Source organism: Hordeum vulgare, chromosome 1H (assembly GCF_904849725.1).
Source record: "Hordeum vulgare subsp. vulgare chromosome 1H, MorexV3_pseudomolecules_assembly, whole genome shotgun sequence".
Classification (NCBI taxonomy): Eukaryota; Viridiplantae; Streptophyta; class Magnoliopsida; order Poales; family Poaceae; genus Hordeum; species Hordeum vulgare.
Genome location: NC_058518.1, coordinates 468,083,259 through 468,102,120, shown reverse-complemented (window position 1 = coordinate 468,102,120; position 18,862 = coordinate 468,083,259). Strand labels below are relative to the sequence as shown.

The 18,862-nt window shown below is 45.7% G+C and overlaps 1 protein-coding gene across 2 annotated transcripts; it reads right to left on the bottom strand.

Moving 5' to 3' along the window:
- On the bottom strand, positions 1-6,096 carry LOC123445956 (auxin transporter-like protein 2). Of its 2 annotated transcripts, XM_045122821.1 has the most exons (8): positions 5,940-6,096; positions 5,590-5,818; positions 5,305-5,490; positions 4,711-4,823; positions 4,417-4,600; positions 4,189-4,286; positions 615-1,080; positions 1-512 (listed from the first exon to the last, which is right to left on the bottom strand). In XM_045122821.1, the coding sequence occupies exons 2-8, from the start codon at positions 5,788-5,790 to the stop codon at positions 276-278; spliced, it is 1,485 nt and encodes a 494-aa protein (XP_044978756.1). In that variant the 5' UTR covers positions 5,791-5,818; positions 5,940-6,096; the 3' UTR covers positions 1-275. The 2 variants fall into 2 exon arrangements, with proteins under 2 accessions (XP_044978756.1, XP_044978757.1); XM_045122822.1 differs by lacking the exon at positions 5,940-6,096 and having other exon boundaries at positions 5,590-5,892.
- Positions 6,097-18,862: the final 12,766 nt, after the last annotated feature.

Here is an 18,862-nt window from a genome sequence, read left to right as displayed (position 1 = left end):
TAATTCAATAAGCACCTTCATACGACAGCACGATAATCCAACAAAGAAAACCACACCAATACATGTATCATAGCAAATTAGCTAGTGACAAACACGGATGCTAGTATTGTACTATGCTAGCTGCAGTAACTCTCTAGCTAGGAGGTATTTGTAGTATACGGCGAGGTGAGCAGTAACTAACAACAAATTAAAGGGTGATCTAGTGCATGGATCGATGAGAGTTCCATCTTTCCAGCTGGCACATTGCCACGGTGTGCTTCCGATCGAAGCGGTCGCTAGCGGTGCGCCGACGCTGATGGCGGTGACCCCGCTGCCGGGAGGTGCGCCTTCGGGGGACACTGGTAGCATTTGGCGAAGAGGCCGAAGGTGTCGATCTGTTTGACGAAGTTGGTGACGCTTGCCCAGCCGCCGAGCCCGAACCCGACCACCACCACCCACGCCACCACGAACACGTTCACCACGAACATCCCGCTCCAGCTCGGCAGGAACGCCGGCGGCTTCTCCGCCGCATTCTGTCGATTCGCATTGCATCAGATTAACAAGAACGCATAATGCATGCTGACAACGGCGCACACTGCTGGACGTACGTGGACAAAAAAAGAAAGCTTAATTACCGATCTGGCGTAGGCGGAGCGGTACGTGAGCATGTGTGCGACGGCGGGGATGATGTAGACGGTGAAGCTGACGAGGAGCGCGCCGACGGCGGAGTTGATGGGCCCGAAGAAGGGGAAGATGATGGCGAGGAACCAGATCGGGACGACGATGGGGAGGCGAGCGAGGGCGCGCTTGAGGATGCTGCCGGTGTGGTGCATGCCGATCGTCTTCTCCCACACGAAGTAGAGCGGGGTGCACGCGAAGCCGAAGGTGATGAACTGGTGGATGAGCATGAGGATCACCGCCGTGTCGCGCCACCCGGACTTTGGCAGCAGCGACAAGGCGTTGGAGTGCGTCAGCAGCGCGTCGCCGAACGCCCAGTACATGGTCGCCGCCGACGGCAGCGTCAGCGTGAACACGTACAACGTCGCCACCAGGTAGATGTACTTGAACTTGCGCGGCTTCCACATCGCGTGCATGATCTCGCTGCATGCATGCACACAACCAAAATCAGTTTCTCTGTAAGAAGATGAACGTGGATTTTCGAAGCATAGGCTATCAAACACATTTTATCTTTACCCTTCAATGTTGTTTAAAGATCTGTGCTACACAACTAACTTACTACATGAGACTTTCTTTTTTTGTTTCTATCACATAAAAGAACATATGAACTTTAAACTTTGCACGGCAACAAAACATTCTTACTATACAATGTGGAAAAAAACTCTCAGATTTTTCGACCAACATAAATGTACAAAATGAGTTTTTTTTCAGATTTTTCCATCAAACATAAATATACAAAATCAGTTTTTTTGAGTAAAAAAACTCATTTTGCATATTTATGTTGGTCGAAAAAATATGAAATTTTTTCTCCATATTGTAGTAAGAGTGTTTTGTTCTCGTGTAAAATTTGATTTTCATATGTTGTTTTATGTGGAAGAAACAAAAAGGACAAAAGTTCTTGCACGAATCATGATGCAGAAATAGATAACTAGACAAGAAGGTGTACCAAAGCCTATGTTTTCTCAAATGTTAACTGTAAAAGGATTGTCAGTTGTTTCGTGCCATCATTGGTGGGATTTCCCTAGGGCCAAAGGGGTCATCGCTCCCCTACTCTAGAAAACCCCTTATGTGCATATCCTTATGAAAATGATAAGTACATGACGTCAGGTACAAGTACATGGCAAATTAAAAGTTTCAATGGCAATTCTAGTGACGTAAAGATGTCAACTTAGTTGACACATGTAGCAATTTTATGTTAAAATATAAACTGAAGCACGAAGTTGTCATGCTTGCCGACTAAAGTTATCATAGTTGCATCACTGAACTTGCAATAAAAAACATTCGATTTGTCATGTGCTCGTACCTGACGTTTGGCGTTATCAGGTTCCTAGCTACCCTTAATGTTGTGCTTAAGTGTCAAATATTAGTCAAAATCAAGAATAATTTGCATTCTTTACCCCCTCACACTGCTTAGCCCCTTCAATAATCTCTGTCAAGCTCCGTGCTATAATACTAAAGCTACTACACTGCATGAATAATTTCATGGAAGAAACAGCTTGCCTGATCAGATCAGTTATTACAAAAAAAGAAAAGGTAAAAGAAAAGAGAAGGAACTGGTCATATTATCATAACTGTAGGCAGTTGCATATATACAGAATGAGATCGAATAAACCCTTTGGAATTAGCGTACTTCATACACATGCTTTATAGTTGATGGAATGAAAAGTGGTGCTTCTCCTAGTCAGGACATTTAGGAGGACGGGGACGTGAGGAATATAATCTCGCCCAACTTTCAACTTTCACCAGTACTATGCACTATATCACGAGGCCGGCATTTACAGACAAATTAAGCCGTTATCAAGGCCAAATGCGTCATCGAATTGCTTCAAGCAAGAAGGGCACTCAAAACTGACGGATTTTGGATGGAATACCCAAAGTAGACCACTTGCGCCTTTGTCTCTCCACTAACCAAAGGTTGCTAGTTGCTACTAATAGACCGGAATTACGCACAAGCGATGTCCCGCACAGGCATTGATTTTGTTTACTTGATGTGAACTCCGCACTAGCGAAATGGAAACCAGTCCACATCATATGATCCCTGGAAAGAGCATTTCTTATCGCTGCAAAAGGAAAACGCAGCTGAATTCTTAAGGCAAAGGCCTCTGTGATCTTTTTTCTATAATACTACAAGGTCTCTCTAATTAACAGCTGGGAGTTTGAACACCCCACTGGTACTGATTATTCGTTCACTTTGGCTATAATCATTAGCCGCGGCACGAGGATCATCGTGGATGGCAGCCTCTCATAGATTAAGTATAGGGATCAGGGAATGAACGATGGAGAATAAAGGCTAGCTTGTTCATGGGGAGTATTGAAATTCATAGATAGTGCCTAACGGAGGGCATTGAGTAGGATTGTAATTGTTGATCGCCTAGCTAGCTTTAGTGCCTACCGACGGTAATAAGCAAGACAGCTGGTTTTCCACGAAGCATGAAACATTTTTAACTCATCTGGATTGGTATGTTTGCCCAAAACAAATTTTATACTACTACTCATGATTCCAAGTTGGCCAGGAAGGAGGTGGGGGACCGACGACAATGCTGTGCAAACAACACTAGATTTTCAGTTTTCAACTCTATCCAAGTCCATGACCTCCCCTTAGCATAGCGGATTTTTTCACGATTTTGATCCCTGGGATGAAAGTATTTCACGGAATGAACTCTGACTGAAACTATTTCACGATCTGACCTTTTTTGAAACGCCAGAGCCTGTGGCGTTGCAGACGCACATAGAAACGCCAGTCTACCGTGGCGTTGCTGCCCTACAGTGATACGCCTGTCTACCGTGGCGTTTTCTATTTTCTGCAACGCCAGTCTACCGTGGCGTTGCAGACCCACTGTGAAACGCCAACAGTGCTGGCGTTGCTGCCCTACAGTGACACGCCTATCTACCGTGGCGTTTTTTCTTTCTTGCAACGCCAGTCTAATGTGGTGTTGCAGGACGATTGTGAAACGCCAACAGTCCTGACATTGCAGACCCACTATGGTACGCAGCGACGACATCCAGCCAGCCCACGGCATGCTGCTTGGTCTGCAACGCCAGCCCTCTTGGCGTTTCTGCTTTGGTCTGCAACGCCAGCCCCCTTGGCATTTCTGCTAAGGGCTGCAACGTCCAGTAGACTGGCGTTGCACATGAGGTCTCCAACGTCCAGTAGACTGACGTTTGGCCTAAGGCCTGCAACGCCACGGACTATGACGTTTCTAAAAGGATCAAAACGTGAAATACTTTCGAACCGAGTTCGTTATGTGATGAACTTACGCCTTAAAGATCAAAACAGTGAAAAAATCCTAGCATAGCACTAGGCAAAAGCTGCACCAGGTAAAAGTGTAGACGATAGATGTTGGTGCACTCACCAAGCAACCGTAGGTACCTACATTGTTTGTTTGCGTGTGGGTGACAAGAGACTTAGCCAAGTCTAACATATACGTAGAAAGGAAATAGGAAAAATTCAAAAGAAAATTTTGCACGTATATTCAAATAAGACTCGCGAATATAGCATCGCATTGAGACTTTGTTAAGTGTAGTACTTACACGGTGACGGCGTGGCCGCCGAAAGTGTAGAGGATGTTGGTGGCGCCCGTGAAGTAGAGCATCAGGTTGTTGGGGCCAGAGTGCTTGACGCCTTGGACCTGCGACCGACGACATACATCGTCAGTTTCGTCATAGTTAGCATGGTGCCAATCGGCGTGATCACCAACAAGCTAGGCAACAAAGGGGTGACTTGTAGTGGTGGTGGGACGAATGAGCCAGGTAGCGTACCTGGCCGTGCACGGCGGCGGCAATGGTGATGTACCAGGCGGTGTAGGTGGTCATGGCGAGGCCGAGGAATGACCAGATGCGGTAGTTGTGGAAGGAGGGGATGAAGACGGTGGTGGCGCAGCACGCCCCGAAGATGTACGTCCACGTCCTCTTGTCCAGCCGGTCGTTGATGTAGTAGATGTTACTGCCATTGCCATATATATCCCATTGGTCATTTCCACGACTCAGTTCATCTCCATGACTCCAACAGATACTTATATTACGTACTAATGGGAAAGGAAAGGGATGAAGCACCTTGCGCAGGCGATGAGCTGGATGACGGAGCCGAATAGCAGGAAGGTGCAGTTGAAGGCCAGCCCCGCCGCCTTCCAGTACGGGCCCAGAAGCCCGTCCAGAACCTCAAACCACTGAAATGGTTAGAAAGAAAAGCAATTCATCATCAGTAGGAAACACGTACAATTGGTAACTGAGTAGTTTTTTGCCTGGAGTCGATGTTGTTGTTTTTTCTTGAAAATCTATGTACTAGTGCAAAACAAAGCCAAGTTTAATCTAAATATACTTCTGAGCTTTTTCAACTTTTTGTTTAGTAATTAAAAATTTAAAATATTTTTTCATATAGGATGAACCAAAATGTATTTGCCCTGAAAAGATGCATGCATTCATGCTTATCCCATTGCAGTTTTGCTTCGGGGATAGGGAACTGGTCAAGTCCACACTGTATAGCATGCAAGGAAAGCCCCTTTTCGTTCCAGACCGCAGACTAGATCGAGACTGGAAACGTATGCGGGAAAGCCGGAGACGGAAGGAGGAGGAAACTGAAGAACTGACTGACTGAGGCGGATTGGAGTGAGTACTGGCGACGATGGAGTGATGGATCGACGGACCGACCTGGATGACGTGGTTCTTGAAGCTGACGCCCTGCTTCTCCTTGCGGGAGCGATACTCCACGTAGAGGACGCTGATGAGGTAGGCGGTCCAGCTGCCCATGAGGCCGTAGAACACCTGCAGCAGCAGCCCGGACACCATCCCCAGCTGGGAGAAGGAGTAGGGCAGCGTCAGCAGCACCTGCGCCACCTGCACCCACGCCGATCCGATCCGGACCAACCGGCGATGAGGATGATGAATGCCTTCCATGGTTAAACCGCAAGGAGAAGAAGACAGATGCGCTTGTACCTGGTTGGAGGCGCAGCTGAACCAGGCGTCCCACACGGATCCGCCGTGCCAGAGCATGTCCTTCATGCTGAACCCGCCGTCGCCGTGCTGCTGCTCGGACTCCTCGCCGCCGTCCATCACTCGCGCCCCCTCCTTGCCGTTGCCGTGGCCGCCGTCCGCCATGGCCACGATGGACTCCTCCGCCTGATCCCCCGGCACCATCCTCCACAGGCTCCCTCTCTCTGTCTCTCTACGCAAGCGACGGAAACCAATAACCCGATGTAACAACAAACGCAACGGGACACAGGGACACACGCAATGGCACCGGTGGGCGGTGGCTATATATGCAGCGAGAACGGCGAGCACTTTACTTTCTGGCAGGCCGCCCGGAGCCGAAACCGCAGAGTTTGCAGCAGAGAGAGTGCGCGCACAGCAGTTACTTCGCCGCGGGATCTCGCAGCCCTGCCCGCCGGATCTTCCTCCCCCCTCGCGGCGTCCTCTTCTCCCGGCCTTGCCGGCTTTCCTTCTCTCGCGAGGTGTTTGAGAGAGTGGGGCGTGGGAGGGGAACCACGTTTATAGCGATCCGCTCTAGCGTAGGGGCAATCTCTGTACAGTTATCGTTGTAAAAAACAAATATTAAGCATAATGTAAACGATACTTATCATGAGCATAATAACATTAGAAAGTAATTAAGACCCGTTAATTACATTGAATGTGCTACAGGTAATGCATGAAGCTTTATACAGTACTAGTAAAAGTGAATGGGGTGACTAGGGGTAAGGTGACTGAATTTTTATTTTGGATCAGTCACCTCTGTTTTTCTTTGACAACCGAGCAACCGGTTAAAACCACGGTTTAAAAAACTGAACCGGTAATCAAACCGGTTCAGCTTTGTTTTTCTTTGACAACCGAGCAACCGGTTAAAACCACGGTTTAAAAAACTGAACCGCTAATCAAATCGGTTCAACTTTGTTTTTCTTTCACAACCGAGCAACCGGTTAAAACCATGGTTTAAAACACTGAACCGGTAATCAAACCGGTTCAGCTTTGTTTTTCTCTGACAACCGAGTAACTAGTTAAAACCACGGTTTGAAAATCTGAACCGGTAATCGAGCCAACAAGGTTGTCGGTTCAGGTTTTACTGTTCAGACCGTCGGTTCGCCGATCAAATTCTCAGTTTTTTAAGCAATACAATACGGAGTAGTATATTTGTATCAATAAATACACCAATCAATAGATAAAAAATGTGTAATCACATGATAGAGTAACCAGTAATAACATGTTAATATCTAATTCATACACATGATAAAAACTTGGGTTGTTACTAGAGCGGCGAGGGAGACGCGTGTGGTGCCGAGAAAGGGAAGCCGCGATGGGGACGGTAGCAGCCGATGGTTTTATCTATGTGGACAAAATCAAAAGTGAAAGCTCCCAATTGGTCGAAACCCTACCAAAAAAGGGTTTTCATTTACTGACTATCTATAGCTTGTACACATAAAAACAAGTCAATCGCGGGGCTTTTGTAAGATCAACATCGAAGCGTCCGGTTCATCGGGTTTTGCCTGTTTGATCGATTTTTTTTCTAGGTCGATTGCTCAAACAATTCACGAGTCTTAAAGAACCATTCAAATCACAGTTTCGGATTTCTTTTGGTCTGACTGTCAATCCGGTTTGATAAACTATGGTTAAAACAATGGGAAATTATTGCCCCCAACTGGCAGATAATTACGTTGCGTCCGCCACCTTCGTTGCTCGTCACGTTTTCTCAGCACGATGGCAAGTGCAGGCACATGTTTCAACAACAATGGTATTGTTGCAATATTGGTGGTGAACAACTACTGTGATGCGACACGGTTTCGTTTTGTAGAAATATAATCTTGTAATAAGTAGTCTGTTGAAAACAAATCCGCAACAAGACGATTGTTGAAAAAAACTAAAAAAACCACAATAAGATGTATGTTGTAAAAAAACTGCAACAAAACGTGTGTTGCAAAAAAAACTGCAACGAAATGTCTGTTGCAAAAAAATTCGCAACAAAGTATATGTTGCAATGATGCACGGTAATACTCAGCCATTCAATGGGTCAAATCTAAGGGCTCCTATTCCGATTGATTTTTTTAAAAGATCGTCCGACAACCACGTAGCAGGCCCTAAAATTATACATGTTTATGCTAGAATGGAGTACCCGCGAGAGGCCGGTTCACGAGGTTTTTTTCACTGTTTTAACCTTTTTTTAAACATGAGCACAAAATGAACCAGATTTAAAAACATTTCACGATCTGACCCTTTTAGAAACTCCACAAGCCGTGACGTTGCTGCCCCACTATGCAACGCCAGTCTACCATGGCGTTGCTGCCCTACTGTGACACGACTGTCTACCGTGACGTTTTTTCTTTCTTACAACGTCAGTCTAATGTGGCGTTGCAGACCCACTGTGAAACGCCAATAGTGATGGCGTTGCAGACCCACTGTGGAACGCAGCGACGACATCCAGCCAGCCCACGGCATGCTGCCAGCAACATGTTGTAGTGCTAAAACGCCATGGACCATGGCGTTTCGCGCGTGGCCAGCAACGCCAGTATCCTTGGCGTTTCTATGTTGGACTGAAACGTAAGGTAGACCGGCGTTTGAATGTGGGTCTGCAATGCTAGAGTGGACTGATGTTTCTACGTGCGTGTGCAACGTCACGGGTTCTGGCGTTTTAAAAAGGGTCAGATCATGAAATGTTTTCAATCAGAGTTCATTCCGTGTAATATTTTCATCCCATGAGTCGAAATAGTGAAAAAATCCGGTTCACCAGATGGATGTACGTGTGGTCGGGGGGACGTGCGCCGCCGCTCATCTATCTCGTCTATATAGCTCGATCGTTTGGCCTCACTGGACGGACGCATGGATGCAACAGTTGGCCGGTGTACATGTGGATGCAGGCGCCGGCGTGAGGACGGGTCAGCGGAAGATTCCTGGCTGTTTGTGTTGATGATATATTAGTACAATATGATATGATAATGGTGGAGTTGGTTGGATCATCATGTGAGTGGCGCGACATGCGTTCAGAACTGATTCAAAGGTGCACTAGAGCCAGCCTAAGGCCTAGTTTTTTGAGCCATGTTGTGAAAATAAGCTCCTGTCTGTGAAAATAAGGTCGAGATAATAAGCTAGCCAGTTCTTTTCAGTGCCTGTTTTTCTAGCTTATGTGTGGTACAGTTAGTGAAAAGTCTATAATGCCCTTCGACTATATTGTTTGCTTGGATTAAAGATATTGCACTATGTTTTATCATTTTGTTACCTGTATGAACATAAAATCGACTTTCAAACACCACAACCGTCGGTGGAGAATGGGGCAGTAGGGGGAACGGGGTCGCACCCGGAGAACGGGGCAGCAGGGGGAACGGGGTCACCGTCGTCAGTGCCCTCCTCCTCCGCCCGAGTAGGGGGTCGGCGGCCGGAGTTGGGTGCCCGCCTGGTCAATCGGGAAGAGATGCTTGGACCGGGGTGGCTGGGGGAGAGCCCGAGGGAGGAGTGGCGGCGGGGGATGGAGGTCTACCCGACGGGAGGAGCAGCAGCGGAGTAGGGCATCGATGGACGAAGTTGGGTGCCCGTCGGATAGATCTGGAAGAGTTGTTGGGGGCAGGGCGGCTGGGGGTGCATCTGAGGGAGGAGGAGTGGTGGAGGATGGAGTCCTACCGTCCGTCCATGGGCTCGCCTGACGGGAGAAGGAGTGGTAGAGGAGCAGGGTGCCAGCGGCAAGAACTGGCCCAAACCCTAGCGCTCCGTTTTGCAGGAGCTCGGTGCGGGAAGGAGCGCCTCTTGGGTTTATGTTGCCGGAGGGAAATTGGATCTGGCAATGATATTTTAGCTGTAAATTGAGCAAACAATAGGGCCACATAGCTATACCCCTTCGGGGTTAAGTGAGAAGCTGCGGGAAGCTCCTCTCCTCTAGCCTTTTCTCATTGTGAAGGGAAGAGAGATGGAAATAAGTTAAGCTAGCTTTTGTAAATCCAGTTCTTTTCAGCTTTTGGCTTATTTTGACAATGAGTTGAAATAAGCTGAAAAAGAATTGCCCTAAAGAAGATTACAAAAATTTATCAACAATATTAATTTCAATTAGGGCACCAATAACCAATCAACAAATTTGTATTGTGGGTAAGCCACCTTTTCTTTTCTTTGACAACATTCTGAAGTACGGGAATTTGATCTATATATGGGCCAGTCCAATAGCATTTTTTAGAATTCCTAATAAATTCAAAAGGCTCACTTTGCTCATTCATGCAAGGCAAGAGGTGAGGCTAAATTTTAGTCTCATACCTCTTACTAGTAGGAGTTATAGACCTCCTTATAAGCGAGGTTGTTTCTCCACATGTATGAGAATGATTACAAGAGAGACATTCACGCGCGCTCCTCCTCCTCCTCCACCCGCCTCGACTCGCCATGCCACGCTTCGCCTCGTCACGACGTGTCGCGTCGCGTCGCGGGAATGAGTTGATGTCTAAATTTTTGCCTCGCATGACTGGTATACGAAATGTTGTAGAGGCGCTAAAACATTTTTGCTGTAGTGAGGATTGAATACGAATGCTACACCCTTCGTGTGCTGGCTATTCACTTCATCTCCCGTCCTTTCGTTCCATCTTCCGTCGCAACCTATAAAAGAGAGGTCGCTCCTCTCTAGAGAGACACACAGATGAGAACATCATCTTCCTCATGCCATCGGGTTCCAAACTCTAAACTGATGTAAGGTTCTTCCCCACCCTAATTTGCGGCGTGCACCGCAAGTCGGGACAGTAGGCCTCCGAAACCCCACCACTTTGAGTCCTGTACGGGAGAAGAGTGATAAGGTTTTTGGGGAGCGTTCTGCGTGACTACTCACTTCTTCATCACGGATGCCACGGCCGCCGGCGACCACTTCCCAAACGACAACTTCTTCCACAACGTCAACAACCTCTTCAACGACATGACCAGTGAGAACTCCAACGCCAACGCTAATGCTACACCACTTCTCAGTACATGTTTGTGTTTTTCCTGTTCGTGGTCATTCTAGAGTTTCTTGGTCTAGTTTCTGCTCTAGATATGTTCCGTTCTAATTCACATGTTCACATAATATTTGCTTACTATCTTTTAGTTTGCCTCATAAGTCTTGCTCCTCTTATTGTGCCCTACTCTCCTCTAGTTTGCATGACTAGTGTTGTTTCTTTTACTATGATCTTGTTCTATCTACTATTTATTTCTTTGAAATCATTCAATAAATTTATCATTTTTTGAACAATCCAAAACCTTATAATAGGCAGTTTACCCCAAGTGGTTTTGTTGCTTCCATGAGGCCTCCTATGTTTGAGGGTGTGCACTATAAGAGGTGGAGTGTGAGGGCCGTTATATGGCTTCAAACTATGAGATGATATGATGCCACTTTGGCAAACATGAAGGAGTTCTTGATCCTCAACAGGAACAAGCTTTTCAGAAAATGGATACTTTGTTTAAGGATGCTCTTTTGAGTGTTCTTGGTGAGAACATAGTTGATTCTTATGCTTCAATTGATAATGGCAAAGATACGTGGGAAGCACTCAAGGGCATGTTTGTGGTCTCGGATGCCCACACTGAGCTCTATACCATGGAACAATTCTATGACTACAGGATGAATGATGAGCGCTCCGTGGTTGAGCAAGCTCACGAGATACAATCATTTGCTAGAGAACTTGAGCACTTCAATTGTATGTTACCAGATATGTTTGTTGTCGAAGGCATCATCACTAAGCTCCCTCCCTCGTGGAGGAACTTTTCTACCTATCTGATGTTGGAATTATGCCCTAGAGGCAATAATAAATATAGTTATTATTATAATTCCTGTATCAAGATAATAGTTTATTATCCATGCTATAATTGTATTGAATGAAGACTCATTTACATGTGTGGATACATAGACAGAACACCGTCCCTAGCATGCCTCTAGTTGGCTAGCCAGTTGATCGATGATAGTCAGTGTCTTCTGATTATGAACAAGGTGTTGTTGCTTGATAACTGGATCACGTCATTGGGAGAATCACATGATGGACTAGACCCAAACTAACAAACGTAGCATGTTGATCGTGTCATTTTGTTGCTACTGTTTTCTGCGTGTCAAGTATTTATTCCTATGACCATGAGATCATATAACTCACTGACACCGGAGGAATGCTTTGTGTGTATCAAACATCGCAACGTAACTGGGTGACTATAAAGATGCTCTACAGGTATCTCCGAAGGTGTTAGTTGAGTTAGTATGGATCAAGACTGGGATTTGTCACTCCGTGTGACGGAGAGGTATCTCGGGGCCCACTCGGTAATACAACATCACACACAAGCCTTGCAAGCAATGTAACTTAGTGTAAGTTGCGGGATCTTGTATTACGGAACGAGTAAAAAGACTTGCCGGTAAACGAGATTGAAATAGGTATGCGGATACTGACGATCGAATCTCGGGCAAGTAACATACCGAAGGACAAAGGGAATGACATACGGGATTATACGAATCCTTGGCACTGAGGTTCAAACGATAAGATCTTCGTAGAATATGTAGGATCCAATATGGGCATCCAGGTCCCGCTATTGGATATTGACCGAGGAGTCTCTCGGGTCATGTCTACATAGTTCTCGAACCCGCAGGGTCTGCACACTTAAGGTTCGACGTTGTTTTATGCGTATTTGAGTTATATGGTTGGTTACTGAATGTTGTTTGGAGTCCCGGATGAGATCACGGACGTCACGAGGGTTTCCGGAATGGTCCGGAAACTAAAATTGATATATAGGATGACCTCATTTGATTACCGGAAGGTTTTCGGAGTTACCGGGAATGACGAATGGGTTCCGGGGGTTCACCGGGGGGGGGGGGCAACCCACCCCGGGGAAGCCCATAGGCCTTGGGGGAGACACACCAGCCCTTAGTGGGCTGGTGGGACAGCCCACAAGTGCCCTATGCGCCAAGGAGAAGAAAATCAAGAGAGAAAGAAAAAAAAGGAGGAGGTGGGAAGGAAGGGGGACTCCCTCCCACCAAACCTAGTCCAACTCGGTTTGGGGGGGGGGAGAGTCCTCCCCCTTGGACTCGGCCGACCCCCTTGGGGCTCCTTGAGCCCCAAGGCAAGGCCCCCTCCCTCCCACCTATATATACGGAGGTTTTAGGGCTGATTTGAGACGACTTTTCCACGGCAGCCCGACCACATACCTCCACGGTTTTTCCTCTAGATCGCGTTTGTGCGGAGCTCGGGCGGAGCCCTGCTGAGACAAGGTCATCACCAACCTCCGGAGCGCCGTCACGCTGTCGGAGAACTCTTCTACCTCTCCGTCTCTCTTGCTGGATCAAGAAGGCCGAGATCATCGTCGAGCTGTACGTGTGCTGAACGCGGAGGTGCCGTCCGTCCGGTACTAGATCGTGGGACTGATCGCGGGATTGTTCGCGGGGCGGATCGAGGGACGTGAGGACGTTCCACTACATCAACCGCGTTCTCTAACGCTTCTGCTGTACGGTCTACAAGGGTACGTAGATCACTCATCCCCTCTCGTAGATGGACATCACCATGATAGGTCTTCGTGCGCGTAGGAAATTTTTTGTTTCCCATGCGACGTTCCCCAACATCTGAAGCATAAGAGATAGGAGTTTTCCGTTCGGGGTCTCATTAGTACTCTTGATGTGAAAGAAAAGGCGAGAGCAAAATACATACGTGCTCGAGGTATTGAGGGAGGTTCTAGTGATAATCTGGTAGAGAAGAAAAACTTCCAGCCCCACAAGTTCAAGAAAAAGGGCAAGTTTGATCGTAAGGGAACGTTTGATGGGAAGAACAGGCTTCGCAGCGCACCAACTTCAAGAAGAAGACTGACAAGAAGAAAAGTGTTTTTCATGTGTGTGGACATCCTAATCATTAGGGCCCTAGATGGCCTAACCATTATGACAAGCGTCAACATGGGAAAGGTGATAAGATCGCCAATGTTGTCATTCATGACACTGAGATGAAGGATGTTGGGTATGGTATACTTCCCACTATTCTCTCAGTATGCCATTTCCCTTATTGGTTGATTGACACGGGTGCTAATGTGCATGTATGCCGTGATATTTTCATGTTTTCTTCTTATCATGTTGCAGTTACTACTTCCATGCTGATGAGAAATGGTTCAAGTGCTTCTGTTCGTGGTCTTGGCATGGTTGATCTAAAATTTACTTCGGGGAAGATCGTGCAGCTGAAGAACATGCATTATGTCCCCTTCGTCAATAAATTCTTGTTAGCGGATCTTTTCTGTGTAGAGATGGCTACAAGCTTGTCTTTGAGCCCAATAATTTTGTAATATCCAATTATGGAACTTTTGTTGGTAAAGGATATGAGTTAGGAGGCTTCTTCAGACTATCCTTGTCAGATGGTTGTAAGTTGTTAATCATGTTTGCAACAATAGTGAATCAAATGTCTCGCATTCACGTCTCTATCATGTTAATTTTGGTTGCATGATGTGGCTAGTCAAGTTGAACTTAATCCCTAATTTTACCGCTATCAAGGGATCTAAGGATGTGTTCGGTTGAAGAACCGAATGGAATGTAATGTAATGGTTCCATCTGTGCATTTGGTACAAAGAGTGAGGTGGAATGGAACAATTACATCTGAATGTTTGGTTTGTAGAATGGAATGGAATAAAAAAATGATTAAAATATTTTTTCAAAACAACATTTTATTTGTTTTTTCATCACCTATAATTTGTATTTCGCTTCATAATCATGTGAAACAACTGACATCAATAATATATCCACAATCTATTTACAAACGAATTTAGAAAAAACAAATCTCAATTCATGGTCCTCGGCATGCACAAATTGCAAAAGCTTTGCAAAAGCCTGGTTCTCGCTAGTGTAGCTGCCGCATGCAAATTCATCTACTAGTACTCGATGTGGTATGCTCGCATCTGCAGGTGAGGCTCGGAGGCTGCCGTCTTCAGATTGATTCGTGTGTCTAGAAGCTGCCCTGCGAGACAGGTGAGGCCGGGAGGCCGCCATGAGCCACGGTCGTAGTCCATGGTCGCTGCTGCTCCTCCCACCACCGCCGCTTCGCCCAAGCTGGCTGTTGCCCCACTCATCCTTAGCCCCTTCCGTCGTGCAACAAGAAGCTTCCCCGCTCAGATGTGCCTACGATAGGACAGCTCCTCCTCCTTCCTTTGCCTGGATGTCTCCGCGGCAAGCCAACGCCTAAGGGTTGTTCGGTTAATCCCATCGAGGAGGGGATTGAAGAGGATTGGAGGGATTGAGGTGGAATTTGACTTGTAGGGGATTTAATCCCTCCCAATCCCCTCCAAACCCCTTCAATTTTGAAGGAACCGAACAAGGCCTAAGAGGGAGAGAGGTGGGGATTCAGTGCAGACTTACCGCGCTGAGATTTGGAAGTTGTTTCGTTCCACGCGCTCCGCCCGATTTGGAGGCATTGCTTCGTTCCAGATAAGCATGGAATATTCGTTTGATGGGAACGAGTGGGTACCATTCCACTTCTATACCGTCCGACTCATGTCGTTCCATGTCATGATTAAAACCAAACACATTCTAAGTGCTAAATGTGTGTATAAACGAAGCAACCTCGTCAGTCTCACACAACTGTGGAAACAAGAAATCTTACACCAGTGCACCACTAAAACTCATACATTCAGATATGTGTGAAATGAATGATGTTTTGACAAAAGGTCGAAAGAAATATTTTATAGCGTTAATCAATGACTCCACTAGATACTGTCATGTGTATCTTTTGAAATCAAAAGATGAGGCTTTAAATATCTTTAAGATTTATAAAGGTGAAGTGGAAAACCAACTTGATTTGAAAATTAAGAGTCTGAGGTCCGACCATGGTGGAGAATATTGTTACAATAAATTTGATTCTTTTTGTACGGAACATGGTATAATCCATGAGAGGATGCCTCCCTATTCGCCTTAGTCAAATGGCGTAGCCAAAAGAAAGAACCATACTCTAACTGATTTGGTTAACGTCATGTTAGATACATCGGGTTTCTCGAAGGCACGATGTAAGGATTCGATATTGACTACATGTCATGTTCTAAACCGATTTCCCACGAAGAACAAAGATATAAATTCATTCGAGAAATGGGAGAAGGAAAGGTTAAAACTCTCTTAGCTACAAACTTAGGGCTGCTTGGCGGAAGTCAATGTACCAATTCCAAAGAAGCGCAAGCTTGGACCAAAAACTATGGATTGTGTTTCCTAGGCTATGCTTTTCATAGCATTGGCTATAGATTCTTGATTGTAAAATCAGAGCCATCAGACATGCATGTCAGTACAATCATGGAGTCGAATCATGCGACTTTCTTTGAAGATATATTTCCCTTGAAAGATACGGATAGCTCGTGAAATTAGGAGTTGTCTAGTTCATCGAGTCGACATGTAGTTGCAATTTCTGAACCAACCATTCCGATGCAACAACTTGAAGATCTTGTGGAGGACAACAATGAAACTCCTAAAAGGAGCAAGATACAAAGGATTGCAAAGTCCTTTGGTGATCATTTATTGTGTATCACATAGATGACACTCCCAATTCTATTTCAGAGGCATATGCATATGAAGATGCTGACTATCGGAAGGAAACGGTCCGTAGTGAGGTGTATTCCGTTTGGCAAATGAAACTTGAGAGGTCAGTGATCTCCTTATGGGTGCAAACCTATAGGGTGTAAATGGATGTTCAAGAAGAATCTTAGGCCTGATGGTACTATTGAGAAGTACAAGGCAAGGGTCGTGGCCAAGGGTTATACCTACAAGGAAGGCGAATAATTCTTTGACACTTACTCACATGTGGCTCGACTGACCACTATTCGAGTACTACTTTCACTAGCTGCCTCATATGGTCTTCTCGTTCATCAAATGGATGTTAAGACTGCTTTCCTAAAGGGAGAGTTGGACAAGGAAATTTACATGTAACAACTAGATGGTTTTATAGTGGACGGTCAGGAATGAAAAGTGTACAAATTGTTGAAGTATTTATATGGACTTAAGCAAGCACCTAAGAAGTTTGAAAGAATTTTAATAGTTGCAGGTTTTGTTGTAAACGAAGCTGATAAATGTGTGTACTATCACCATGGTGGGGCGAAGGAGTTATCCTTTGCTTGTATGTTGATGACATATTGGTTTTCGGAACGAATCTGCATGTTATTAAGGAGGTCTAGGATATCCTATATCGTTGTTTTGAGATGAAGGACGTAGGAGTAGCTGATGTTATTCTGAACATCAAGCTGTCGAGAGATGATGGCGGTGGGATTACATTGCTCCAATCTCACTATGTGGAAAAAATCTCGTGTCACATTGGTTATAGCGACTGCAAGCCCTCTCCAACACCATATGATGCTAGCATGTTGCTTCGAAAGAATTCAAGAATTACTAGAGATCAATTGAAATACTCTCAGATTATTTGCTCACTTATGTATTTAGCCGAAGCTATGAGACCTCACATCTCTTTTGTGGTTAGTAAACAGAGCGGGTTTGTCTCAAAACCATGAGATGGTCATTGGAAAGCTCTAGGAAGGTTTATGTGTTATTTGAAGGGCACTGCAAGTTATGGAATTCACTACACTGGGTACCCAAAGGTACTTGAAGGGTATAGTTACTCAAACTGGATCTATGATGTTGATTAGATAAAGTCCACGAGTGGATATGTGTTCACTCATGAAGGTGGCATTGTTTTTTGGAAGTCTTGCAAGCAGACCATCGTAACAAGGTCAACAATGGAAGTAGAGCTCACATCACTAGATACAACTACGGTCGAAGCAGATTGGCTTTGTCGGCTCTTGAATGACTTACTGGTTGTTGAGAAACATGTACAGAGTGTTCTTATGAACTACGACAATCAAACTGTGATCACTAAAGTGAGTAGCTCAAAGGATAACATGAAGTCATCAAGACATGTTCAGAGAAGGTTAAAGTCTGTCAGGAAAATGAAAAACTCTAGAGTTATTGCACTAGATTATATCCAAACGTCTAAAAACCTGGAAGATCCTTTTACTAAGGGTCTATCATGCAATGTGATAGATAATGCATCTAAGGAGATGGGTATGAGACCCACAATATAAATTGTTCACAGTGGTAACCTATTCTATGTGATCAGAGATCCCTTGAATTAGATGTGGAAGACAGGTTGTTGGTCAACTAAGAGGAAAGTATCCTTACTATTAATAATACCACTCCATAAAGCTGCAATACTCTCCTAATCTGCATGACAGGTTGATATATATCTTAATGTGTTCTAAATGACTTATTTAAGCAGAGATGTTGTCCCCAGAACATCTTTTGAAGAACACACCTATATGAGTTTGATTGTTAAACGTCGCGGTCTATGAGAGTAGGGTGCTCTCTAGTAAACTCATGAAAGGCCTCGGAGTATCACGCATAAGCTCCACCCGCGGGGAAGTACCACGGTAGCCCAGTAACGGTCAAGGTTTTGTGTGAAGGTAGATTCGTAGAAAACTTGGGATTCAAGGCCTCGTCCACTATTTAACTTGCTTACTAGTGTAGCATAGATTTCTAGGTGGAACTTTAACTTAACAAACTCCACTGCAGTATCGGTATATAAATAATGTTTTGGAACCAAGGACAAATTTTGTGTGCCTTTGGGATCTGGTGGGGGCTGCTGGAATTTGATCCATATATGGGCCAGCCCAATAGCATTTTCCAGAATTCCTAATAAATCCTAGAGGCACACTTAGCCCATTCATGCAAGGCAAGAGGTGGGGCTAAAGTTTAGTCCCATACCGCTTAGCTAGTAGGAGTTAGACCTCTTTATAAGGGAGGTTATTTCTCCACATGTATGAGGACGAAAACAAGAGAGACATTCACGCGCACTCCTCCTCCGCCACCCGCCACGCCGTGCCGTGGGAATGAGCCGAGCCGATGTCTAATTTTTTTTGCCACGCATGACTGGTATACGAAAGGTTGCACCTGAGCTGAAACGTTTTTATTGTAGTGGGGATTAAATATGAACATTACACCCTTCGACTGTTGGTTGTTCGTAGAGGAGCTAAAATGTTTTTGTTGTAGCGGGGATTGAATACGAACGATGCACCCTTCCGGTGGTGGTTGCAAATCTGGCCAAACGGGTCGTGCCTCACGGGTCGGCCCGACTACCAGCAGGCCAGTCACGAGACGGGCCCGACCCGACACGGGCTAATTGTGCCTGGGCCAGGCACGAGCACGCCATGGGCCATGCCCAGGCCGCCACCCCGAGCCCGCGTGCTAGCACGACACGACACGATTAACGTGGGCCGACTCGTGGCACGACACAGCCCGCTTGGCGCAGCACGACAC